This window comes from Oryctolagus cuniculus, chromosome 2 (assembly GCF_964237555.1).
Source record: "Oryctolagus cuniculus chromosome 2, mOryCun1.1, whole genome shotgun sequence".
In the NCBI taxonomy this organism is placed as follows: domain Eukaryota; kingdom Metazoa; phylum Chordata; class Mammalia; order Lagomorpha; family Leporidae; genus Oryctolagus; species Oryctolagus cuniculus.
Genome location: NC_091433.1, coordinates 100,157,678 through 100,184,334, shown reverse-complemented (window position 1 = coordinate 100,184,334; position 26,657 = coordinate 100,157,678). Strand labels below are relative to the sequence as shown.

General features: G+C 47.8%; 1 protein-coding gene and 1 long non-coding RNA gene across 24 annotated transcripts in view; one reads left to right on the top strand and one right to left on the bottom strand.

Moving 5' to 3' along the window:
* LIMS1 (LIM zinc finger domain containing 1) overlaps window positions 1-26,657 on the top strand; it is a 153,500-nt gene that overhangs the window by 101,092 nt on the left and 25,751 nt on the right. For 5 of the 23 annotated variants that reach the window (XM_002710015.5, XM_070068679.1, XM_017339217.3 and 2 more), the window contains exon 1: window positions 22,412-23,896. The exons of 16 other annotated variants lie outside the window; for them this stretch is intronic. In XM_002710015.5, coding sequence (XP_002710061.2) covers window positions 23,715-23,896 — 182 coding nt within the window. In that variant the 5' untranslated portion in view covers window positions 22,412-23,714. Of the gene's footprint in view, window positions 1-15,283; window positions 15,456-22,411; window positions 23,897-26,657 lie in introns of those variants that run through there. 2 more of the 23 variants (XM_008252942.4, XM_051834654.2) reach the window with 2 other exon arrangements.
* On the bottom strand, window positions 14,752-15,269 carry LOC127487831 (uncharacterized). Its single transcript, XR_007915080.2, has 2 exons — window positions 15,131-15,269; window positions 14,752-14,935 (listed from the first exon to the last, which is right to left on the bottom strand). It is a non-coding gene; the product is annotated as an uncharacterized lncRNA (long non-coding RNA).

The following is a 26,657-nucleotide window of genomic DNA, read 5'->3' as shown; positions in this document are numbered from 1 at the left end:
CACACACACACACACACACACACAAAACTCCTGAGGTTTTTCAGTGGTTGAGTTTTCATTTCCTAGGACCTATAAGAAAGTACCATGACCTTGGTAGCTTCAGACAGCAGCAGCGTGCTCTTTGAGAGTCCTGCACATGGGGAGTCAGAGGTCAGCGTGTCGGGCAGGGCCGTGCCCTTTGGGGCCTGGAGGCTTGTCGGGGAGGCGGCAGTGCTGGGCGTCCTTCCACTCTCCAGTCACACGGCTGACTTCTCCCCGTGTCTGCCTCACCTCTGTCGCCCCCTCTCCCTCTCTGTCTGTAATAAAGCCAGCAGTCTTAGTGGAGTCTGAGCCTACTCCAGTATGACCTATCTTAACTTGTCTCTTAATCACATTTACAAAGACTGTGTTTCCAAATGAGGTCACATTCACAAGTAGGAAGGAGAGATCTTCAGTATATCTTTTTATGAGACAGAATTCAGCCTACAGCGGCGGTCTCTTTGTATAGTAGGCTGTAAGATCATTCCAGTGGCAGGTTTTTGTTTGTTTGTTTGTTTGTTTTTGTTTTTTTGTTTTTGTTTTTGTTTTTTTTTGACAGGCAGAGTGGACAGTGAGAGAGAGACAGAGAGAAAGGTCTTCCTTTGCCATTGGTTCACCCTCCAATGGCCGCCGCGGCCGGTGCACTGTGGCCGGAGCACCGTGCTGATCCAATGGCAGTAGCCAGGTACTTATCCTGGTCTCCCATGGGGTGCAGGGCCCAAGCACTTGGGCCATCCTCCACTGCACTCCCTGGCCACCGCAGAGAGCTGGCCTGGAAGAGGGGCAACCGGGACAGAATCCAGCGCCCCAACCGGGACTAGAACCTGGTGTGCCGGCGCCGCAAGGCGGAGGATTAGCCTAGTGAGCCGTGGCGCCGGCCTCCAGTGGCAGGTTTTTAAAAACAGTTTTATTGACATTCAAGTAATGAATCTCAGTAAAGTGCATGAGTTGTAATGTGCCCAATACGGACATGTGTACACGGTGATAGCATCACTACAGTCAAGATGAGGGAAGTGTTCATCATCCCCAGTTTCCCTGCCGCCTGTAACCCTTTCCTCCCTCCCTTTCAGCCCTTCATCCCTCCATCAAAGATGACCTTTGATCCACTCTGTGTAACTGTCGATTAGTTTGCACTTTTTAGAATTTTATATAAATAGAATGACCCAATATGTTTTGACTTTTTAAATTTAGCATGATTATTTTGAAATGTATCCACTTTGTGTGTTTATCAGTAGTTCCTTCCATTTTATCATTGAGTGGCATTTCTGTCTGTGGAGATACTATAATTTGTATAGCCAATCACTTGTTGGTTGACATTGATTTGTTTCCAATTTCTGTCTATTTCAAGTAAAACTGCTATAAACAAACATGTTGAAATCCTTGTACAGATACCTACTTTTTTTTTTTTTTTAAGATTTGTTTATTTATTTGAAAGGCAGAGTTACAAAAAGGCAGAGCCAGAGAGAGAGAGAGAGAGGTCTTCCATCTGGTGGTTCATTCCTCAAATAGCTGCAACAGCCGGAGCTGTGCTAATCCAAAGCCAGTAGCTAGGAGTTTCTTCCAGGTCTCCCACTCAGGTGCAGGGGCCCAAGTACTTGGGCCATCTTCCACTGCTTTCCTAAGCCATAGCAGAGAGCTGGATTAGGGAGCAGCCAGGACTCAAACTGGCGCCCATATGGGATGGTGGCACTGCAGGTGGTGGCTTTACTCCCTATGCCACAGTGCTAGCCCCCAGATACCTACTTTGATTTTGGAAAGGCTGGGTTATTTGTTAGGTATCTTAGTTATTTTTTTTTTTAAGATTTATTTATTCACTTGAAAGAGTGTAACTTTGTAAAAGAAAGGGAGAGACTGAGATCTTCCATCCACTGACCCATTCCCCAAATGGCAGCAGGGGCCAGAGCCAGGCCAAGCCAGAGCCAGAATCAGGAGCTTCAGGTCTCCTGCGGGGCCCAAGCACTTGGGCCATCCTTCCTTACCCTTCCCAGGCCATTAGTAGGGAGCTGGATCGGAAGTGGAGCAGCCGGGACATGAACCGGCACCTATATGAGATGCCGGCATTGCATGAGGCAGCTTTACCTACTATACCACAATGCCAGCACCTTATTTTAAGTTTTCGAGAAATGACTAACTTTTCTAGAAAGGTGTACCATTTTACATCCACACCAACAGTGAAAGAGGGTTCCAACTTTTGTACATCTTAACCAACACTGAGTATAGTTTTTTTTTTTTAATGTTAGCCATTCTGTGGGTATTTCACTATGATTTTTAAGAGATTTATTCACTTGAAAGGTTGCATGGCAGAGAGGAAGGGAGGGAGGAAAACAGAGAGAGAGAAAGAGAAAGATCTCTTCCATCTGCAGGTTCATTCCCCAGTAGCCAGGGCTTGACCAGGCTGAAGCCAGGAGCCAGGAATTCCGTCTGGGTCTCCCATGAAGGTGGCGGAGGCCCAAGCTCTTGACCATCATCCACTGCTTCCCAGGTGTATTAGCAGGAAGCTGGATGAGAAGTGGAGCAGCCAGAACTGAAACTAATATTCCAACACACGATGAGAGAGTCTCAAGCAGCAGCTCAACCCACTGCTGCCCGCCACTTACTGTGATTTTTAATTTGAATTTTTATTTATTTTTGTTGAATTAAACAGAGACAGATAGATCTTGGGTCTTCCAGTTCATTTCCCAAGTGCCCACAATAGTCAGGGCTGGACCAGGTCGAATCCAAGAGCCAGGAACTCGTCCACATCTCTGACATGGGTTACAGAACCCAGTTACTTGAGTCATCACCACTGCTTTCCGGGGTGTGCATGAACAGGAAGATGGAACCAGGAACATAGTCAGGACACAGACCCAGGCACTCTGAATGGGATGCAGGCATCCTGAACAGCATTTTTATTATTTTTTTTAATGTTTACTTACTCATTTGACTTATTTTTTTAAGGCAGAGCATGAGTCAGAGAGACAGATCAGTCTTCCATCCACTGCTTCACTTCCCAGTTGCCCGCAACAGACAAGGCTGGGTCAGGCTGAAGCCGGGAGAAAGGAACTCCACCGTGGTGTCTTAGTGGGTGACAGGAACTCAAGTATTTGAGTCGTCATCTGCTGCCTCCTGGTGCATTAACAGGAAGCTGGACTGGAAGGTGGGGACAGGACTGCATCCCAGGCTCTCAGATATGAGACGTGGCCTTCCCAGGTGGTGGCTTAACCCACTGTGCTGCAGTACCACCCCTCACGTGGTGTAACTGCTGTGGCAGACCCCTGCCTCTCTCAGCGTGATTTTTCCCCCCTTCATTTTATTTGAGAGAGAGACAGAAAGACAAATCTTCCATCCTGGTTTATTCCCCCAAATACTGGCAGCAGACAAGGCTGGGCCAGGGTGAAACCAGGAACCTAGAACTCAGTCCAGTTCTCCCATGTGAGTGGAAGGGGCCCAACTTATTATTTTTTTAATTTTATTTTTTAAAGATTTATTTTATTCACTTGAAAGTCAGAGTTATACAGAGAGAGGAGAGGCAGAGGCAGAGAGAGAGAGAGAGAGAGAGGGCTTCCATCCGATGGTTCACTCCCCAGTTAGCTGCAACGGCCAGAGCTGTGCTGATCAGGAGCCAGGAGCTTCCTCTAGGTCTCCCACGTGGGTGCAGGGGCCCAAGGACTTGGGCCATCTTCTACTGCTTTCCCAGGCCACAGCAGAGAGCTGGATTGGAAGTGGAGCAGCCAGGTCTCGAACCAGCGCCCATATGGGATGCCAGCGCTTCAGGCCAGGGTATAAACCTACTGTGCCACAGCGCTGGCCCTGGGACCCGACTTCTTAAACCAACACCTGCTGCCTCCCAGGGTGCACAGTGGTGGGAAGTTGGAAGTTGAAGTCGAGTAGCTGGGACTTGAGCCAGGTGTTGCAGTATAGGATGTGGACATTCCAAGTGGCAACTTAATCGCTGTGCCACGTGCACCCCTGCCCCCATAATATGACTGAATGTGTTTCCCTAGTGAGTCTTGTAGTTGAGTATCATTTCAAGCAATTTGTACATCTTCTTTGGCAACATGTCTAAATTTTTTATCCATTTTAATTAACTTATTTCTTGTGGTATTAAGTTGTAATCATGCTTTGTGTGCTCCATATACAAATGTTTTGTCAGATTCATATTTTGCAAAGGTCTCTTTTCTAGTTTTTTAAGTGTCTTTTGAAAAGTTTTTCTAAAAACTTTGAGAGTTAATTATTGTTCTTTTGGAGTTTATACTTTCTAGTTTTCTGTTTAAAATTTTTCTTGACTCATTTGTTTTATTTGCAAGGAAGAGAGACCAAGAGCAATCGCCCATTTGCTGGGTTATTCCCCAAATGCTTGCAGCAGCCAAGGCTGGACGAGGCCAAAGCCAGGCGTCCATAGCTAAATCCTGGTCTCCCACAAGGGTGGCCCCTTGAGCCATCACCTGCTGCCTCTCAGGGTGTGCATTAGCAGGAAGCTGGAATCAGAAGCAGATCCGAGACTTGAACCCAGGCACTCCAGTGTGGGATTCAGGCTTCCCAGGTGGCATATGTTTTAAGCACTGTGCCAAACTCCCACGCCCTTTGTGTTCTATCTGGAACATCGCTCCCAAGCCCCCAGTCAACAGATTATTTTTTTTAAGATTTTTATTTATTTATTTGAGAGGTAGAGTTATAGACAGTGAGAGGGAGAGACAGAGAGAAAGGTCTTCCTTCCATTGGCTCACTCTCCAAATGGCCGCAGCAGCCGGAACTGCGCCTATCTGAAGCCAGGAGCCAGGTGCTTCTTCCAGGTCTCCCATCTGGGAGCAGGAGCCCAAGGACCTGGGCCATCCTCTACTGCTTTCCCAGGCCACAGCAGAGAGCTGGACTGGAAGAGGAGCAGCTGGGACTACAACCGGCGCCCATATGGGATGCCGGCACCACAAGTGGAGGATTAACCTGAGCCATGGCGCTGGCCCCAACAGATTCTTAAGTGTGTTCCATCTGTGTATAAATTCACTGATTATTTCTGTAAACAGGTGGCCTTTCATACTATTTATTACTCACCTGGCAGTGTGGTAAATACTTTGTTGATAATGATCCTCTGGGCTGTGGTGCAGTTTCTCTTTTCACATGAGGGGTAAGGACTCTGAGGGGCACGCGGCTAGTAACTGGGACACGTGAGGTTTGGACAGGGCTGCGCTCAGCTGTGTTGTATGTGCGAAGCGGGAGCTGTTCTCCAAGAAGCCATACTGCCTACTTAGGTCTCAGAGTGGTTTGTTACATGAAGTTCTGAATACACCTGGTCATATCGTAGAAGTTTAAAATCTACCATTGAACTTAAAAGTAAGTTTTAACCTCCTGCGCTTTTCTATAATAAGATTGAAACAGAAGGGAAAATGTTCTGCCTCTTCTTCATAGACATTTGCCAGAGAAAATATCTAGGTTGAAATGGCTAAAAATACTACATTTATGTTCGCAGCGGGTTTATAACTTAATTTTAAACATTACAAGAATATCCAGGATTTTTTCTTGCCAAAGACATTATCCTACTGCCCCCAGCAGACAGACGTAAGGGGAAGCAGACCAAGGGGGAAGCTACCTTTGTGTAGGGTGTTCGTTTATATTCAACACTTGCTGCTGCCAGTGTTGGCTTTTAATTTGAATGTGTACAGTTTGGGAGGACAAAATTCAAATGCTGCAGTATTTTGGAAAATTTCAACATTTCTAGATGCTAGAAAATACATTCTTGTTTTAAAGTAAAAACAATAATGATGATCATTAAGATATCAGATAAATTGAAGTCATAAGTATTTCATTTTATATCTATTATTAAGAGATTTAGATATTTGAAAGGCAGAGTGACAAAGAGAGGGAGAGAGAGAAACTTTGATCTGCTGCTTCACTCTCCAAGTGCCCGCAACAGTTCCAAAACCAGCAGCCAGCAGCTGCATCCTTGTCTCCCTCTGGGGTGGAAAGAACCCCAAGTCTTTGGGCCATCATCTGCTCCCTCCCAGCACATTAGCAGGAAGCTGGAGTAGAACTTGAACCAGGTACTCCTATATGGAATGCAGCAATTGCAAGTAGCAGCTTAATGGGCCATGCCATGGCACCCACCCCGGATGTTACAGGTATTTTAAACAATGAAATTTTATGAGAGTATAGCCAGTTTAAAAGATTAAAAATTTCTGTGGATGGGTCTGTAGTCATTCTTTGTGTGCAGCCAAAATATCTTTAAAATAGATTCAACTGGAAATAGCAGTTATTTGGCCTGTACTCTTCGCGCTCTTTAATGTCGTAGGTTAAGAGGATGTGTTGTTAGCGTGAGTTTTCTGGATTAATGTGTGAAATATGTTTGACTAGGCATTTTTCGTTCAGTCTACATTTACTAAGGCCCTGCTGTGTGTGGGGGATTTGGAGCTATACCACTGATTAACATATTCGTCATGTACTGACATGTAGCAGCTTGTGGGAAAGCGGGCACATGGGTGATAGACTGCTAGAGGGGCAGCCAGGATAATACAGGCGCAGCGTGTACCATTTGTCATTGCTGACTAGCAAATCACACCTAAACCTAGTGACCATCAATGTCTTTTTTGGTAAAGGGCAGGCAGTACATATTTTAGGGTTTGGGGGCCGCACACCTGTCACCACCCCAGCCCCATGCTGCCGTGCGAATGCAGCTGTAGAACACGTGTAAATGAGTGGGTGTCCTAACAAAAGGTTCCGCAGAAACAGGCTGAGAGCCACATTTGGCCTCCGGGTACTGCTTTTGCTGACTGTAGACCTGAAACAACAAATATGTACCATCTTCTACTTTCTGTGGATTAGGAATCCAGGTACAGTTCCCCTGGGTGCCTTGGGGTTCTAGGTCTTCTCATGAAATGCTATTAAGCTTTCAGTCAGGGCTACAAAATTATGTAGTGCATATGTCTCTTCTACAGTTCAGCTTTTTCCTGGCTGAATTTAAGGCTGAGCATTTCTCATCATTCTTGTCACTGTAGCTCATAATTTTTCTCGTCGTATTCGTCACTATAGCTATTTGAAAATGTTCCTATTCATCAGGCTTTTTTTTTTTTTCGCTTTTTTTTTTTTTTTAATTTTTTGACAGGCAGAGTGGACAGTGAGAGAGAGAGACAGAGAGAAAGGTCTTCCTTTTGCCGTTGGTTCACCCTCCAATGGCCGCCGCGGCTGGCGCGCTGCGGCTGGTGCACTGCGCTGATCCGATGGCAGGAGCCAGGTGCTTCTCCTGGTCTCCCATGGGGTGCAGGGCCCAAGCACGTGGGCCATCCTCCACTGCACTCCCGGGCTACAGCAGAGAGCTGGCCTGGAAGAGGGGCAACCGGGACAGAATCCGGTGCCCCGACCGGGACTAGAACCAGGTGTGCTGGTGCCGCTAGGTGGAGAATTAGCCTATTGAGGCGCGGCGCCGGCCTAGATGAGCTTTTCAAGCCTAGATGAGCTTTTGAATCCTGGGCCGATGTTAGACTTACACAGATATGAGGATAGCCGAGTCCCTCCCGTTTATCGCAGTGCCTTCATTTTCTCCCACTGGCTTCCCCGTCTGGGTTTACCCCTTTTCTGACTACAAGGTCAGACACTGTCCTGAGTCTCAGGGGCTCCCCCTCCTCAGGGTCTTTGATCCCATCCTGCTTCTCCCCTGTGACCAAAGGTCTCAGAACCAAGGTGACTTTGGTCCCTGCCACCAAACCCTGCATTCTTGACCCCTTGTGGTCCATCTTCTGTCCCCACCCCGCATTGTTGGCCCAGTCTTGGTTCTCAGTGGGGAGCTGCAGCAGCAATCTAGCTAAATTAGGCAGAGGGTGATTTTCCTGGAAAGGCCTGGCCAGCTCGTACTCCTCCAGGCAGGGAGAGAGTGGCCCCTCCCAGCCCCAGGGCCTCTGGTACTCTAGTTACAGGGCCTCTTCTCCTTGAAATCTGATGGAAGTCATACTTCCGTCTGGAAATCTCCCAGCACCGCCTGTGCTCGTCTTCCTCCTGGTGGCTGCTTTTCAGTCCCCCCCATCTCCCTTCAGTCAGCGTTTTCTTGAAGCTCCTCAGTAGAGCTGGCCTCGCACTCTGTCCACGTGAACACGACAGTCCAATCCAGGCCGGCCAGCGTTTCTGACTCCTCGTGACAGGCATGCTTTACACTAGTGTCCAGTTAGTGTTTGTGATGAAGCAAATGAGCTGTGAAAGCAGTTTATTGGATCTCACTGACTAGGCAGTGGAATCAAGAACTGAGTATTTGAATTTTTCTTTCCAAAGTTTAAAGCCATCAAAAGATAGCAGAATATGTAGCAGTGAAGATTTCAGAAAAAATCTTATATCTCCCTCCAAGTCTTCCCCCAAAGGTGTCGCTCGCCCTCTTCGTGGAGGAACGACACAGGACCCTGCGCTGTTCTTTTGTCTGCTCGGCCCTCCCCGGGTTTGCTGCTGGTTCTTCCCGGGTTGGCTACCGTCCCTTCCACCTCCGTGGAAGGACGGTTCCCCCTGCCACTTTCCCCACTTCCGCGGGGGAGCGGCACACCGCCGGCCGGCTCTCTCGGGGGCTGCACAGGTGTTCCTTCAGATAGATGTTCCTGGTGCATGTTGTCTCTCTCCTCCTTTATAGTCCTCTTCCACCAATCCCAACTCTGCTACCCACACGCCGAGTACGCTGCTCTCTACAGTTTATTGGCTGAACTGGAGGCAGCTGTGTCGAAGCTGTTTTCTTCTCTCCCAGCGCCATATTGTGGGAGAGCAGATGCATAGAATAAGTCTTTTTTTTTTTTTTTTTTTTTTTTTGACAGGCAGAGTGGACAGTGAGAGAGAGAGACAGAGAGAAAGGTCTTCCTTTTGCCGTTGGTTCACCCTCCAATGGCCGCCGCGGCCGGCGCGCTGCGGCCGGTGCACCGCGCTGATCCGATGGCAGGAGCCAGGAGCCAGGTGCTTTTCCTGGTCTCCCATGGGGTGCAGGGCCCAAGCACCTGGGCCATCCTCCACTGCACTCCCTGGCCACAGCAGAGGGCTGGCCTGGAAGAGGGGCAACCGGGACAGAATCCGGTGCCCCGACCGGGACTAGAACCAGGTGTGCCGGCGCCGCTAGGCGGAGGATTAGCCTAGTGAGCCGCGGCGCCGGCCTTAGAATAAGTCTTAATTCCAGTAACTTAGTCTAGTCCGAGTTGCTCCCCACACAAAGGAGAAGTTCTTGTTGTCTGTTGCGGTAGAAAATGCTTTCATATATTTTAAAATAAAGGAAGAAATTTCAGTGCATATATTTTTAAAAATAAATATAATTAATATGATAAAGTTAGTATTAAAAAGTAGAATGCTCCTTAAATAAAAGGTTGCTGGGGGAGGGGGAGAGAATGCTTCTTTGGTCACATGTGGTAGCTTTGGGATCCGCAAGGAGGGAAGGCCTACTCTTCCGGGAATGGGGGGTCCCTACCTGTACTTCCAGGGAAGAAAGTCCTTGTCAAGGTCCCTGCGGGTGCCTAAAGGTCAGCCAGTGAGGATCAGACCCGCCTCAACCTTTAACCCCCATGCCCTGAATCTATAAAAGGAGCTCTCCCAAACTCTGACGCGCGACTTCCCTAGCCCCTGCTCTGTTGGGACCAGGGAACCTCGCCCGGGAGCGGAATCCTAATAAAAGCTTGTGAATTAATTGATTTGTCTGCCTGGGAAGATTTGTTACATGCCAGACACCTTGCAGTATGTGCTTAAAGCAACATTGATAGAGTTGGTGACCACCATAACCAACTATGCACTCAGCAGGAACTCACTGCTCTCATCTCCGTACAGCTCTGTATTGGCAGTTGCTGTACAACTATTCAAGGGACAGCATTGTGGCCTAGCGGGTGAAGCTACCCCTGTGACGCCAGCATCCCATGTGGGTACCGGTTCAAGTTCTGGCTGCTCTGCTTCCAATCCAGCTTCCTGCTAAAGTGCCTGGGAAGGTAGCAGAGGACGGACCAAGGGCTTGGACCCCTGCACCCATGTAGGAGACCTGAAGGAAGCTCCTGGCTTTGGACAGGCTCAGCCTTGGCTGTTGCTGCCATCTGGGGAGTGAACCAGCAGATGAAAGATGTGTGTGTGTGTGTGTTTCTCCCTCTCTCTGCCTTTCAAATAAGTATCTTAAAAAAAAAAAAACTGTTTAAAAGAAGGCATTGTCGAATAGTATTGAGATGAAATGGTGTATTTTATTGTTAGTGTTCTGATTGCTTAGAGGCAATGGGAGCAAAAAATAGCCACAGTATAGGAAACAAATATTAGTATGCATGGAACTAGAAATGAATCATAGCTTACCTGTGGGGTTCTAGTTTTTAATGTTTCAGCTATGTTTGAGTGGAAAAAAGAACAGTGCAATTGTTTGCAAAAGTTTGAATTCTCTGCAAATGCACCTGGGATTGTCTTCTGAGATATATGTAAGGAACAAGAGGAAATGAAGACTGGTGGATGTTTTTAGGTGATGCATAATTGCACATATTTATGAGGCAGATATGTATGTCTTATGCGATACACCTTGCATACAATCATTTCCAGGTATGTAGCATCTTGTTTACCTCCTACTGTTGTCATTTCTTTGTGATGAGAGCATGTAAAAACATCCTCTTGAAGCTTTAGTTCAATATTTGATACTGAAGTGCTAACTCTAGGGGGAGGGAGGGGGGGAGGAGGGGGAGAGGCTGGTTAGTGGGTTTTAAGATAGGAGACGGAGTCAACTACCAGTGAGTTAACGTTCACTCATAATAGAAACAGCTAAATTATATCCACATTTCTGAAAACCAATCACCCTTTTTAGAGCTTCTGTCACAGAAACAGACCAAAAACGTACAAATCTGAGTTTAATAGCAATTCCCGACTTGAGAATTCCAGGAAAGGAGTAGTTGATTACTATACTGGTTCGACATTTCATCTCCTTCGGCCTTGCACGAGCTCATGGAGCATATTGAAGGGGAACTGTGGGAGCTTTGGCCTCTCTCAACCTCTCTGTATTTATTTATTTATTTGAAAGTCAGAGTTACAGAGAGAGAGGAGAGGCAGAGGGAGAGAGGTCTTCTGTCCACTGGTTCACTCCCCAGGTTGCTGCAACAACCTGAGCTGCGCCGATCCGAAGCCAGGAGCCAGGAGCTTCTTCTGGGCCTTCCACGTGGGTGCAGGGGCCCCAGCATGTGGGCCATCTTCTACTGCTTTCCCAGACCATAGCAGAGAGCTGGATGGGAAGTGGAGCAGCCGGGACTTGAACTGGCACCCATATGGGATGCTGGTGCTTCAGGCCAGGGCATTAACCCACTGCACCACAGCGCCAGCAACCTCTCCCTCTCTTTGTAACTCTATCTCTCAAATAAATAAATAAAATTTTTAAAAAATTGAACACCCACATGGGAGACCAGGAGGAAGCACCTGGCTCCTGGCTTCAGATCAGCTCAGCGCGGTGCGCCGGCCGCAGCACGCCGGCCGTAGCGGCCATTTGGGGGGTGAACCAACGGAAAAGGAAGACCTTTCTCTCTGTCTCTCTCTCTCAGTGTCAAATCTGCCTGTCAAAAAAAAAAAAAATTTTTTTTTAAATTAAGCATTATCTTACTGCTCTTACTAGAGCAGAAATGGATTTGTTTGCTTTGTAAGACAATGGATTTGTTTGCTTTCTAAGACCCATGTTGTGGTGCTGCAGTGGGTTAAGCTGCTGTCTGTCATGTCAGCACAGGGTATGAGCACCAGTTCAAAATCTGGCTGTTCTACTTCCAGTCTTGCGCCCTGCTAATGCACCTGGGAAAGCAACAGAAAATGGCCCAAGTACTTGGACCCCTGCACCTACGTGGGAGACCCAGATGGAGCTCCAGGCTCCTAGCTTTGGCCTGGCCCCAGCCCCTGCCATTGCAGCCATTTGGGAAGTGAACTAGCAGATGGAAGATATCTCTCTCTCTTTATCTCTAACTCTCCCTCTCTCTTGTAACTCTGCCTTTCAAATAAATAAATCTTAAAAAAAAAAAAAAGACAGTTTCTTTAGAAAAGGTGAACTTGGCTCAGAGAATGTGGGACATGGAAGATAGCTGTGAGGAGTCTGGGGTGGTCAAACACCAGCCCCGTGTCTTGGTTCACCACTTAGTAATTGACTCTTCTCAGAAAGGTGATGAAAAGTGAGGGAAAGCCCATGGTCTCAAGTGCTCCGAGTTCCGTGGTTCTGAACAGTTTGTTCTTTTATCAGGCAGTGCCAGACCATAGGGAACGAGGGAATGGGAAATGAGCCGGAGAGAAGCCTTCTGTCTTCTTTCTCTGCCTCCTCGGCTTTGAAAGTGTAAGAGGGAACGCAGACAGGACTTGAGAACCATTGTGAAGAATGGCTCGACCGTGGCTTCTGTAGCGCTGTGTGTGATCCCCTGGGATGGTGGCCCCGGGCACTACAATCCTGACTCAGGTTGCCTAAATTTAGATGGAAATATGAAAGAGGAAGGTAAATTGATCTTTTAAAGTCTGTTTATATAAGCAGTTTACTTAGAGCCAATCTATACGTGCACAGCAAGAATACACATCGATTCTAGATGAGAAAGCACTGACGCTGCCCCGTGAGCCATTGCAATATTGTTTTTATATTACTGCTCAGGTTAATAAAGTGCTCTGGCTAAGTTCCCCGCCCCCTCCCCATCTGCTCCAGGAAGCACCGAGCATCTCCTAGGACTGTCATGTTGGATCAGGACAGCAATGTAAAATCATGGGTTTGCCTTTTTGCTTGCTATTCTTTCTCCTCACTTTTTTTTTTTTTTTAGATTTATTTTATTTATTTGAAAGAGTTAGCGAGAGATAGAAACAGAGAGAGAGGTCTTCACCTGCCGGTTCACTCCCCAGATGACCGCAATAGCTGGAGCTGGGCTGAAGCCAGGAGCCAGGAGCTTCTTCCGGGTCTCCCACGTGGGTGCAGGGACCCAAGGACTTGGGACATGCTCTACTGCTTTCCCAGGCCATAGCAGGGAGCTGTATCGGAAGAGGAGCAGCCGGGACTAGAACCAGCACCCATATGGGATGCCAGCACTTCAGACCAGGGCTTTAACCCTGTGCCACAGCGCCGGCCTCTCTTCTCACTTTTAGTAATTGATTTCGTGGTACTTTCTTCATTCACCCTTTAAACATAGATATATTTCCTTCATATCTGATTGGTTTGCCTAAAAATAGAACCGTCACTTGAAATTGTCATGTGGTCATTGGTTTCTAGTGGATAAGAATGTTGTCATCCATGGGAGAGTAAACCAACTGGAATTTGTCAATAAGATTAAGTGCTTGGCTTGATATTATCGATGCAGATGCTATCATTCTAGAGGGCTTTATGCCTCTTTTCCTTACATTTACTCTGTATGGCCTTCCTGGGCTATGTGAACCATTCTCAGTATTCCTGTCATTTGACTCGCTTTCTTAATAGAGCCTAAGCTTTTTGAAAATTGTTATTTTGTTTTCTCTATATTTGCCCAGAGTAGTAATTTGGCCTCATACGAAATTAGGTTTAGTTACATTTTTGCTTTATTATTTATCAACAACCATGAAGGATATTGTTATGTGTTAGCTTTTACTGATGTGTGGTTTAAGGTGTCCTTCAAAGGACTGGCTGGGCCCAGAGTTGTTGGAGATCACGTTTGCTGTACTGCGCTAAAGTCTCTGGCGACAGTTGTGTTTGTAAAAGGATTAGAACAAGGAGTTTTCTGCCCTATGGCCAGGAAGATTTGTTTCATTTACATCATTGGGTAATTAAATGTTGAGGTACACACACAAGCACACACGCACACACACACGCATGCACACACACACGCGTGTGCGCACACATGCACACAGCGTCTGCCATCTCCCTGAGATCCCTGGTGGTGGTCTGGCTCCCAGCTTCCTCCTGCTTCTTGCCTGCACACTGTTGTTTAGAAACAGTACTTCCTGTGTCTGTAGTGGGGGTGGGAATTGGTGCTCAGGGACCCCTGCAGGACTGGAGGTGGTTTGTGAGCGGAGCAGGGCTCTGGTGCCGTCAGCCTAGTCGCTGCTCTGTACGGGGTGGCCTCTCCTTCTCCCAGGCTGTCTGTAAAGGGAAGGGGCCGCTTTCTGCTCTCTGCGGTAGCAGCTCCACCTTGCACGCAGCCCACCGTTCAGTTTAGTTTTTCTGTCTGTGGGGATTGGGAGAGGGAGATGAGCAGGAAAGGGAAGAGTTTTGTAATAGAAAGGGTTCAGGCTTAACCGTGTTGGTTTTGCCAGATTCCCTCAGAAAACACAGAAGCCGCTCGCTGTAGGACGCTGCCCCCTTGGTGTGTGCGTGAAGCCAGCCCACCAGCCCTGCCAGAGCCTTTAGCCACCCCCCACCCTGCCCCAAGCTGTGCTTTCTGACCTTGGCCCTTGTCTGACCACAGCCCTGGGGGGAGGCTAGGCACACCTGCAGTGCCCGAGGTCTGGTTCACCCGATACCCCGAGGGCGAAAGCTGCTGCTTCCTTGTGCTTGTACTCCAGTAGTAACGCGGCAGGAGCGGGGCGCAACAATGGTGCCGCAGCCAGGTGTGCGGGGTGGGGCGCTCGACCCAGGCGTCCGAGGCTGGCCACTGCCTCGTGGGCTCTGGGAGCTTGCTGAGGTCTCAGGCTCCTTCACTCTGACCCTGCAGTAATTCCCCATCCCTCTCTAGGTTCAAAGGCAAATACAGGTGTTTGAAGTTGCTAAGAGACACGTGTGCCTCCTGGTGGACGAGGGCCCACAAACTAACAACTCAGCCGCTGAGGCCTGGCCGCCTCGGTTGGTCTGAATCCAATCAGGAAGGAAAATGCACACAGTAATTTAAACAGTGACGATTTAATGTAAAGATTGAAAGAATTAACTCTACTGGGCGCTGGCGTAGTTGGAGCTTCGATTATTAGGAAAGAAAAAGCAGGGGTAGGTATTGTGCTACAACACATTGAGCCGCCACAGCTGGAAGATCTTGATCTCTCTTGTCACGCTTTCAAATACATGAATAATTTTCTTAAAAAAAAAAAAAAGAAAGAAAAACAAGAGTTACAGGAGTAGCCGCTGCCAGGAGCAGCCATTAGCCCAAGGGCTGACTTGGAGCCCACCCTTCCTGCCCCTCCTTCCCACCCCCACCCCCCCAATGGCAGAGAGGTCCCAGGCCCAGCTTGCTGGAAATCTTCCCTCCAGGATGCCAGAGACCCGAGGCACCTCCATACAGAACTGCCAAGGCGGTGGGCGTGCCGACTGCCCTGCCCCAGCAGCCGATAACGATAACGATAACGACACGCTGTGGGTGCCGCGGGCGCGAGCTGGTGGGCAGCCCTCGCCCTAAGCAGCCGCTTCCTCCCACAGCGTCCGTGCAGCGCCCTCTGCTGGCCGCCGCCGCCACCGGCGCGTGAGACGGCGGCGCAGCTGGGACGCACCTGTCCCTGCTCGGGGACTGAGCAGGGCCTCCTCCTCAGCCCTTTGGCCTGCCTCCGAGGCCGAACCTCGTTCGTGGTAGGATGCTGAGCTCCCGGCAGGAGGAGGGGAGGTACAGAGTTCTGCTGGAGGACAGCCAGGGCGTTCAGCGCCCTCGGGGCCGCGGTGGGCGGAGTGGGAGCCTCCCCGCCCTGCCCTTCCCGCCTCTCTTCGCACTTGGGCGAGATCTACCTCGTACTTAATTTCTTTCTTTTTTTTTTTTTTTTTTTGACAGGCAGAGTGGACAGTGAGAGAGAGAGACAGAGAGAAAGGTCTTCCTTTGCCGTTGGATCACCCTCCAATGGCCGCCGCTGCAGCCGGCGCACCGCGCTGATCCGATGGCAGGAGCCAGGAGCCAGGTGCTTTTCCTGGTCTCCCATGGGGTGCAGGGCCCAAGCACCTGGGCCATCCTCCACTGCACTCCCTGGCCATAGCAGAGAGCTGGCCTGGAAGAGGGGCAACCGGGACAGAATCCGGCGCCCCAACCGGGACTAGAACCCGGTGTGCCGGCGCCGCAAGGTGGAGGATTAGCCTATTGAGCCACGGCGCCGGCTCGTACTTAATTTCTTGCATTCTGTGTACACTTCATCAAACCTTAAGGAAACAGAGGAAACCATTTTCAGTTTGGCAAAAAAATTTTTTTCTTTTTCAGTTCCTTGCCCAGGGGGATGTTGGCCTAACAGTTAAGCTGCTGCGTGGGACGTTGGCAGTCCGTGTCCCAGTGTCCCCTGGTTTGGAGCCTTGGCCCTGCTACCATTCCAGCTTCCGGTTACTGCTGCACCTGGGGGCAGCGGCTTGGTTCCTGACACCCACTCAGAGGCCCAGGTTGAGTCCCCAGCTCCTGGCTTTCTCCTGGCCCAACTCCCACTGTTGTGGGCATCTGGGGAGTGAACCAGTAGATGAGAGATTCTGTCTCTCTCTGCCTATCTCTATATTTCAGAAATAATAATGATTTAAAAAAAAAAAGGCATGCAAGTTTGAATTCAAAAGGGTTTTCTTTGTCCTTCCAAGTTGAAATTCTTGTGTTTTTTTTTTTAACCTTATCATTGAGCAAAGCAGACCTCACATTGAGCTTAGTCATAAAATAAAAACTCCCACTGACTTCCTCTGCCAGTGTGACTCGCTGAAGGTCAGTGTTGGTGAGATAGCCCAGCCTGAGTCAGAACTAAAATAAGAGTGTAATTTAGAGCCAGAAACTGTGGTGCCAGTGGCCAGCAGAGCCTTATAAGGAGCCGTGGGAGCCCTGGCAGGGCTGCCCTGGTCGTGTGGACGCCCTCCCCAGGCAGCACTCAGCCCAGAACACTGCTGTTCTGTTCCTGACTCCAGCCTTCCTCATGTGTGTCTGTTTCGGTCATTACCTTCTTAAAAGGATGTTAGCAGTGAAAATGTATGTTAGCAGGTCACAGTACACACTGAAGGGAGAAATGATTTGAGCAGCGAAAGAGCTGCTTCAGAGACGGTTTCCAGTGCAAGTGTTTTTAAGAAGTCAGAGAAAAGTTGCCTAACCTACAAGAAAAAAAAAATCCAGAGCTTTTAAAGATTAACCAAATACTCTGCTTTTTTGAGTGGCCGTGGGGTTCCAAGAATTTTTAAAAGATAAGTTTCTTTGGGTGTGAAAATATTTGGAATTCATGCATGGTTTTTTCATCATGTGCTTTTTTCATAAACTATTTAAAGACCCCACAGAGACCACTCAGCAGGCTGTTGTTGGTACTTGTCAGACTGGCTGAGATTGAGTAACTGAGCTCCTTTGTTTTAAATTAAAAAGATGTATTTATTTATTTATTTTGAAAGAGTTACAGAGAGTGAGAGAGAGATCTTCCATCTGATAGTTGATTCCCCAGGTGGCCACAACGGCCAGGGCTGGGCCAAGCCGAACCCAAGAGCTTCATCCAGGTCTCCCACATGGGTGGCAGGGGCCCAAGTACTTGAGGCACCCTCCACTGCTTTTCATTAGCAGGGAGCTGAACCAGAAGTGGAGCAGCCAAGACTCGAACTGGCAGCCATACAGGATGCTGGCATCTCAGGCAACAGCTTTACCAGCTGCATCACAACGCCTGAGCTCTTTGTTTGCAGTAACGTACACCTGTCACGCATGGGCAGGGCACTTGTGACTCTGCGGGCTGCTTTCAGAACCCGCCTTACGCTGTGGCACCCTGATGGGTCCTGAGACCAAGCAGAGAGAGCCCTGCCGGCCTGTGTAGCGTCCAGAGTGTTCCCGTATACACCCTGGCTGTGTGGCTCCTGAGAGGCCACTCTGCCATCGGTTGTATTGTCATGAGCTTCAGAGAACAAACCAGGACAGCTTTCCCTCACATACTAGACGAGGCATTTATTTTTATTTTTATTTTTATTTTTATTTTTATTTTTTTTGACAGGCAGAGTGGACAGTGAGAGAGAGAGACAGAGAGAAAGGTCTTCCTTTGCCGTTGGTTCACCCCCCAAATGGCCGCTACGGCCAGCGCTGCACTGATCCGAAGCCAGGAGCCAAGTGCTTCCTCCTGGTCTCCCATGGGGTGCAGGGCCCAAGCACTTGGGCCATCCTCCACTGTCTTCCCGGACCACAGCAGAGAGCTGGACTGGAAGAGGGGCAACCGGGACAGAATCTGGTGCCCCGACCGGGACTAGAACCCGGTGTACCGGCGCCGCAGGCAGAGGATTAGTCAAGTGAGCTGTAGCGCCAGCCCTAGATGAGGAATTTTTGCCTCATCCCCTTTTACTAGAAACACTGTGTCTTATTTTTTTATTTTGGGATAAAATGTGTGCTTGATAGCTTACTTCCTGAAAAATTTCCAACCTGAGATTGAATAGTATTTCATTAATTTTCATTGTGTGGATAATAAACACCCTTAAAATGTCCTTTTTGGGATGCTAATGAATCTTACTGCCAACACCAGAGATAATCCCTGAACTTTTAGATTTGTTTCCAAAGGAATTTCTTGTCAACAGTCCGATGTAAAAAAAAAACTTATCCCTGCCATACTTCATGTGGTTGCTGAACTTTGGCCTAGTATTTGTTATTGTTTGGGATCCTGGAATGGGACCTTGGTGGTGCATAGGAAATGATTTGATACGTTTGTGTCACCTTTGCTAGGAGGCATTTTTTTCTGCTTGGTGATTTGAGTTATCTTTAGCATTCCGTAACACGAAGTGTGGAGCACTCGCTCAGACGTGAACAACAGGCAGTTTTCCCCACGAAGCTAGTTTGAGAAAATGTGTGTCATTTCTTTCACACACTCTCTTGCCTCTCTGGTAGTGAATAATTTCGTTTTGCTTGTGCAATCCAGAGTTAGGAAACAATTTCACAGATGAGGCAAAATGGCATATTAATTGCAGACCCATCTCCTCCTCTGGGCGTCCTTTGTCTGCTTCCTCACAGTCTGTGGAAAGCAAACAGAGTGCGTTTGTCCTGGAAGTGGGGAAGCGGGAAGGAACTTTCCAGTTCCATTGTCTTTCCTTGCATGGCACAGTTGTTTTGTTTTTAGTAGTCTGGGGAAATCAGATTAAATTTTCCATTTGAGTGGGACCGAGAGTCGCAGTGAAAGCAGTCTGTTTTGCCATAAGTCCTTTTTAACCAGGCCACCTCAACAATTTGAAAATCCCTGTATACGTGGAAGCCTTCGACTGCGGTTGAAGATGTTTACCGTGGTTGTTAATGCCACGTGCCTGCCTTAGCCATCACTGTGCAGATCTGTTTGTGGAAGGGACTAAAGCACTCCCCTTTTTCTTATATTTCAATCCCACATTTTAAAGGCAATTGGTCAAAATATCCAGTTTGGCTTTTTTTATGACTATTTTTGTCTTTAAGATTTATTTATTTAATTTGAACATCAGAATTAGAGAGAGAGAGAGATCATCCATCTGCCAGTTCACTCCCCTAATGACTGCAACAGCCAGGGCTGGGCCAGGCCAGAGCCAGGAGCTCCATCTAGCTCTCCTGTGGGTGCAGGGGCCCAAACACTTGGGCCATCTTCTGCTTCTTTCCCAGGTGCATTAGCGGGAAGCTGGATCTGAAGTGGAGCAGCCGGGACTTGAACCTGCAGCTGTTGTTGGATGCCTGCACTGCAGATGGTACCTTAACCAGCTGTGGCACAACACCGGCCCCCAGTTTGGTTTTGTAAACCCTTAGATAAAATACTTGGTAGTCATACAAGTAATTCAGTCATCTCTTTCTGAGAGAATTTTAATTTAAAAACACCAGCTGTTAAACTACGTGTTCGTTTCGGCGGCTGTGCTCATGATTCTGTCCGTACTTCAGCTGTTTGTGCTCTTGGAGATAGCTGCTGTGTGTGGAGTCAGTGAGGTTATTTATCTCTGTGTGTTTGGCTGAAATCTTGGAGTTGGCAGACTGGTGGCGTCTGATGCTTTTCCACCTTCACATGGGGCTCTGGTGTGAGCACACTTGACAGCATACCGTGACGCAGTTGCAGGCACCCTCAGCCAGGGCCCCGTGTGCTGTGGCCATCAGGACGAAGGGGGTTAATTAGATGTTCGAACCTCTTGGGAAGACCCTTACGGAAGTGAGGACTGCAGGCAACGCCGGTTCTTCAGCAAAAGGCACCTCATAGGCTTGGTATTCAGACAAAACTGACTTTCGTTGGTGCTTTCATTAAACAGCTTCCCACCCTGCTTTAAGACTGTTTTGATGCCACTGGAGTGGCCTCAGCAGTTCCCATCCAGGGAGTTCTGGTAACTGTTTGTCTCAAGGTTATAACCACAGTCCAGAAGAATTGTTTCCATTTTTTAGAGTGACATTATTAAGGCCAAAATGTAACAGAATGTCTGCCTTATAACTTAAGCAGTAGTGTTTATTTGGCCTCAAATAAACACTCTCCTCTTGGAAAATGAGCAAACATTAACACAGGACTTTTTTTTTTTTTTTTTTAGCTCTGCTCTGTGGTAACTAAACAGCAGAAGTGACTGCCTGCTTAGTTGTTTTGGGAGATTAGCGTCACCTAATCTTTCAGCGGCCACATGGTTACTAATCCTCGTTTAGGGCACTGGGACATACAAACAACCTTGTTCACTTATCACTAGGAGTTGATGTGGAAATCCGCATCATCAGATGCCTGCCTGTAGCAAAAGCCATGTGTACCTACATTGTTATCTAGATAATTATAATATAATAATAATCTAGCTGCACTGTGTACTCCTTAGGCTGCAAACTCGGCGGGTGCTGTATCCCTTACGTTACATAAATGATGTAGAATTCCCATATAACCGATGCACTTCCTCACATCCTCCCGTGTTCTCTAAATCACGCCTGGACTGCTTCATACTGCCTACTACATTGCAGATTTTGACTTTCGTTGGATAGCTCTTGGATACTAAGGCCAGGTATGTTCACTTGCTTATCCACTCAGCAGATATGTCATATTGTCTACTAAGATGGCAGGCCAGGTACTTCTTGGGTACCCCTTTGGGTCCGTGACATTAGGAGCTCATAAGCCGAGGCTCATATGTTCAGGCATGATGTAAAGTACACAGGGAGGGGCAGAAGTTCAGCCTAGTGTTCAACACACTGGTTAAGATGCTGTGTCCCTTATCAGAGTCCCTGCCTCCTGCCACACACATGGGAGACCTGAATTGAGTTTCTAGTTCTTGCATTGTGGGCATTTGGGGAGTAAACCAGCAGATAGGAAGATGAGAGTGTTTCTCCCTCCCTCCATCCCTCCCTCCCTCACCTTCTTAAATTAAAATAAATAAATAAAGTATACGGGGCCATCATTGTAGCTCAGTAGGTCAAACTGCCACTTGCGATGCCAGCATCCCATATTATAGTACTAGTTCAAGTCCCAGCTGTTTGGCTTGTGATCCAGCTTCCTGCTAGTTCTCCTGGGAAGACAGTGGCAGATGGTCTAAGAGCTTGGGGCCCTGCCACCCCTATGGAAGACCAGAGTGGAATTCCTGGCTCTTGGCTTCAGCTTGGCAAAAACCTGGCTGTTATAGCCATTTGGAGAGACCAGTGGATGGAAGGGAAGGGATCTCTCTCTCTGCTTCTCTCCTCTGTGACTCTGCCTTTAAAATAAATATTTTTTTAAAAGTCAATGGAGTTTGTATACCTTAGATAAAAGGTTTTCGGGGGTAAAAAAAAAAAGTAAATGGGCCAGTTTTGTGATATAGCAGATTGGTCCACTGTTTGCTCTGTAAGCATCGCATGTCAGAGCGCTGGTTCGAGTCCCAGCTGCTCCACTTCCAATCCAGCTCCCTGCTAATGTTCCTAGGAAAGCAGCAGATGATGGCTCAAGTACTTGGGCCCCTGCCACCTACATGGGAGACCCAGATGGAGTTCCCAGCACCTGGCTTCATCCTGGACCAGCCTTGGCCATTGTGGCCATTTGGGGAGTGAACCAGCGGGTGAAAGATCTCTAATTAAATCTTTTTTAAAAAATAAACAATGGGATAATATTAGCAATTAATTTAAAAACTCTTATTTACGTATTTTCACTTTATTTGAAAGGCAGAGAAAGACTTACTATCAGCCCTCCTAGCATGTGTGAGTTGCAGAGAAATGTTTCTGCTTCAGTATTTATGCTGAGAATAACTGATTGGGGCTTTTGTTCCTAAGGAGAGGCTGATGGGAAGTGGATGTGTGACAGGAGATCTCTAAGTCTTTCATGGCCATCTTTTCTTCCTTCAGAACCTCAGCTCCCTTTTCTGTCTGGCAGAAAGAAAAGAGGAAAGAATTAGTTCTGGCATTTGGAAACAGTGCAAATATGTCTTCAATACTCTTAAACTGATTGATTAAATATTTTAAAGATATTTTCATAATATATGATACCTTTGATCATAAAACCAGCTCGTATTGAGGTGCCTAATGTTTTGGAGTTTTTGGGCCAGCTCTGTGGTGTAGTGGCTAAGGCTGCCACCTGCCACACTATTACCCCCTATGGGCGCTAGTTCCAGTCCTGGCTGCTCCATTTCACATCCAGCTCCCCACTAATGTGGTTGGGAAGGCAGTGGAGGATGGCCTAAGTCCTTGGATCCTGCACTCACGTGGGAGACCCAGAAGAAGCTCCTGGCTCCTGGCTCCTGGCTTCTGCCTGGCCAAGCCCTGGCTATTGCAGCCATTTGGAGAGTGAACCAGCAGGTGGAATATCCCTCTCTCTGTCTCTTCCTCCCTCTCTTTCTAACTCTGCCTTTCAAATAAATAAATAAATAATTTTTTTAAAAGTTTACAAGTTCTATTTAGGGTACTGTATGCCACGTACCCTCATTAACATATTCCCAGCTGCAAATAGAGGCAACCAGAAAAAAGCAGTAGCTTCCCCTTCCTGTGGTATCCCCTGAAGGGCCAGAAGCAGCTAGGTGGAAGAGACTTGGGGAAGGGCATAGAGCTTCCACCCTCATTGTGCCTCCACGTGTTACAGGGCCTGCCCTCGGCAGGAGCTATGCCATGAGCGAGGAACCTTGCTAAAAAATCAACATATATCAAGTTGCCCTTGGCCTCTGTAATTGTTGGATGGCACCCTGTGCTGCAAGGACTGAGCCCTGAGAGAGGTTCTGTGGGCCCTGGGACCTCATCATGGTCACTGTCATTACTGATAAGAATCCAAGAGAACCTGGTAGTATGGACTAAATACAGCAAGAATGGCAAAGCATGGAATGTCTTCTTCAGTCGTGACAAAGATCACGAAACACTAGCCCTGAGTTATGGGGTTAGCTGGGGTGAGATTGGAAAAAGAGTTACGATTAAATTCTAGCACTTCCCTATTTCTGCCTGCATGCATTCACTGAATGTTGAACTCTTGCTGTGTGCCAAGGGCGAAGGTGATAGAAGTCAAACACAGCTGTTCGCAGCAGGCTCCTGGAGTCCTGGGGGAAGGCAGCCATGGCATAGCTGGCCATCATGCCCTGAGATCCAGGGTGCCCCAGGCAGGGAGGCTCCCAGTGTCTGGCAACGCCAGCCTCTCGAAGGGCTCGTCGGGGGTGTTTGACAAGCTAGCCAAAGATTCGTATGCCCACCAAAGCTGAGAGCACGGTGCTGGTTGGTGGGGGTGAAGCCAGATGCCTGCCCAGGGCACTGTGGGTGTTAAGTCCTCTCTTCCTGTGGTATTCTTTATGGTTGCAGTTCACCAGCAAGGCTGCTCTGAACACCACTGTGCTCCTAGAACTTCCGGAAGGCCTCACAAAATGCAGGCTGGTGTGCCGACCAAGTGCTGTGCTGCTGAGCCCTTCTGTGGAGTGTCAGCTGCAACGCTGGCAGCTGGGCTGACATGCGTGGGAACGGGGGTGTGACGCTGGCAGGGAGGCGGGGAGGCCTGGATATTGTTTCCCCTGCCGCGTCCTGTCGCACCAGTCCCTGTGCGGGGAGCTCTCGGCTACATCCACAATGGCTTTCCCAGGCCAAGTGCGCCCCTGCGCTATCCCAGAGAATGAAGAGCTGTCCCAGACAGTCCTGAACAGCGTCCACCAGGCTAATGGGAGTGAAGATGAGAGGGCCGTGTCCAAACTGCAGCGCAGGCACAGTGACATAAAAGTCTACAAGGAGTTCTGTGACTTTTATGCGAAATTGTGAGTGTCTTTCCTCTGGACCTGGTGTCCCGGGCTCTCTGACTCCTCAGGCCTTCTGACCTGCCATGCGCATTTCTGTGTTCTGGGCTTTCTCTGGGGGTTTTCCTTTGTGATCTGAGGGCTCTGAGGGCAGCTCACGACGCAGCATGTGCCAGGGAGGCAGTCAGGTTGCCTTGTTGCTGTCACTGGATGGCACGCAGATGGGAAGGAGAGTGCTGCCTTCATGGTGAGAGTCTTTGTCTTCAGTGGGTTCCTGATAACAGTGCAGCTTCATGATGCTGTCCAGACGGGCGGTTAGAGTTTTTATCATCAGTGGGTTTATAACAGAAAAGCATTACACTCTAAAACTTCCCGAAGATGAGAAGCAGGTTGAGCAGTAAAAAATTGAAGTACTGAGTGTTGATACATATTTTTTTATTAACAGAAGTTTTAAGTAGGCTCACTGGGTTTCTTAAGATTATTGACCTCATTCAAAGTTGTAAGCTTGGAATCATTGCCGATCCCCGGTTTGTCTGGTAAGAGTTAAGGAGAATTTAACTGATCCGATTCCCTATTACTGTGATCACTTCTGCTGCAGCGTTTAACAGATGTCATTTAGCTTCACAACTCATGGAGCTCTGTTTGAGAGCAACCGGGGAATTGTAAGATCATGACCAGTATCTTTACGGGCTTGGTGAACTCTCCAGGTCATTTTTGGATGCATTTGTTATTGCATATTAAGACCAGAACATTTGTTCCCCATCCTGTGATAAATGAGGCACTTGAATAATGGAAAGCTAGATGGTGTGGGACTGCTGTGTGAGATGGGTCTGTGGAAGGAGATCAGGTTGTGGCAGAGGTGCGCCCTCGCTCTCCCTCTCTTTCTCACACACACACTCACACACACTCACCCTCACACTCTCTCCTTCCATGTCATCAACACTTTTTAGTGGAAGTCTTTTTCTGGAAAATTATCAGTTATGGATAATCTAATGACAGCTACAGTGATCACTCAAAACTTTTGAAAAGTAACTTCAGTCATATGTCATGTTAAATGTAAAGAAACACTTATAGAAAGTAGCGTGCAGAGAGTCAAGTTCAGGTGGCAACAGCAAACCTGAGCAGTTTGGTGGGATGGTGCTTGTTATTGAAGACTACTTCTTAAAAAGACACACTTGTTTCTTTTTCCTGTGTATGGGAAATACACTATGTGCTTGTTCTTATAACGTGTCTACCTATTTCCTAATTCTATCTGAGTATTTGAACTTGCATATAAACCATCTATAGTATAGTGGGTATAAACATAAGTGATACTCAAACATTTTGATCCAGGGATCTCTTTATACTCTTAAAAATTACTGAGATTTCCAAAGAACTTTTGTTTATTTTGAGGAAAATATTTATTTATTTAAAAATAACAAGCTCATGGTAATATTGATATTTTTATTCAAAATAACTGTTTTCCAAAACACTGGTATTATGGGATAGCAGGTTAAGCTGCTGCCTGCAATGCTAACATCCTATACGGGTGCCAGTTTGAGTCCGGGCTGCTCTGCTTCCCATCCAGCTCCCTGCTGATGGCCTGGAAAAAGCGGTGGAGGATGGCCTAAGGGCTTGGGCCCCTGCACCCACATGGGAGACCTGAAAGAAGTTCCTGGCTTCAGTCTGGCCCCACCCCAGCCATTAAGGCCATTTCAAGGGTGAACCAGTAGATCAAAGATCTCTCTCTTTCTCTCTCTCCCTCTCTCTGTAACTCTGCCTTTGAAATAAAGAAATAAATCTTTTAAAAGAGAGAGAGAGAGAGAAAACTTAAAAGAAGGAATGGCATTGCTTTACATTTTTGCAAATCTTGTTAATGTCTGTGTTAATAAAGGACAGTGTCTCATCTTCGTCTGCATCCAGCTTGTTGTAATATGTTGCTTTAAATGTAATATGTAAAGAAAATACAGTTTCTGCAGAGATGTAATTGGAGAAGACCCCTAAAACGGTCATGGTGACTTCACTACCTTGTGACTTTGGGTTACAGGTGGCAGTGAACCAGGTTGTGCTAGAATGTCATTCTTTTTTTCAGAGAAGTTTTTTTTTTTTTTTTTTTAGGTTTTTATTTATTTGAAAGGCAGAGTTACAAAGAGAGAGGGAGAGGCATACACACACACGCACACACACACACAGATTGTCCATCTGCTGATTCATTCCCCAAATGGCCGCAACAGCCAGGGCTGGCCAGGCCAAAGTCAAGAGCCAGGAGCATCCTCCGGGTCTTCCACGTGGTGCAGGGACCCAAGCGCTTGGTCCATCCTCCCCTGCTTTCCCAGGCACATTAGCACGGAGCTGGGTGGGAAGTGGAGCAGCCAGCCCTCAGCACTGCTGCCCACATGGGATGCCAGCGCCACTGGTGGTGGGTTATCTCGCTGGGCCACAGAGCTGGGCCCTAGAATGTCCTTTTCTAAATTTTTGGAATTCCATTAAGACCACTGGGGTTTGGTGGATCTTTTGAGAGGGTTCAGAATTCATGGTAATGCTGTGTAGCATATTCTGATTTCCAGAGTGGTTTGCTGTAACTTTTGTTATTTTGCACCCCCTAAATAGCACTGAGAATTAACCAGCAAGGGATGGGGTTCACCATGCTTCTCTGTCAAGGGAGAGGCTCAGGGCTTTCTAAAACGGCCACAGTTCATCTGTATTACAACAAAGCCGGTGCAAAGGGAATTTCACAAATATTTTGCCCAATCCACAGTCAATTTTAAATGACAATGTAGGGGCCCAGCACTGTGGCACAGCG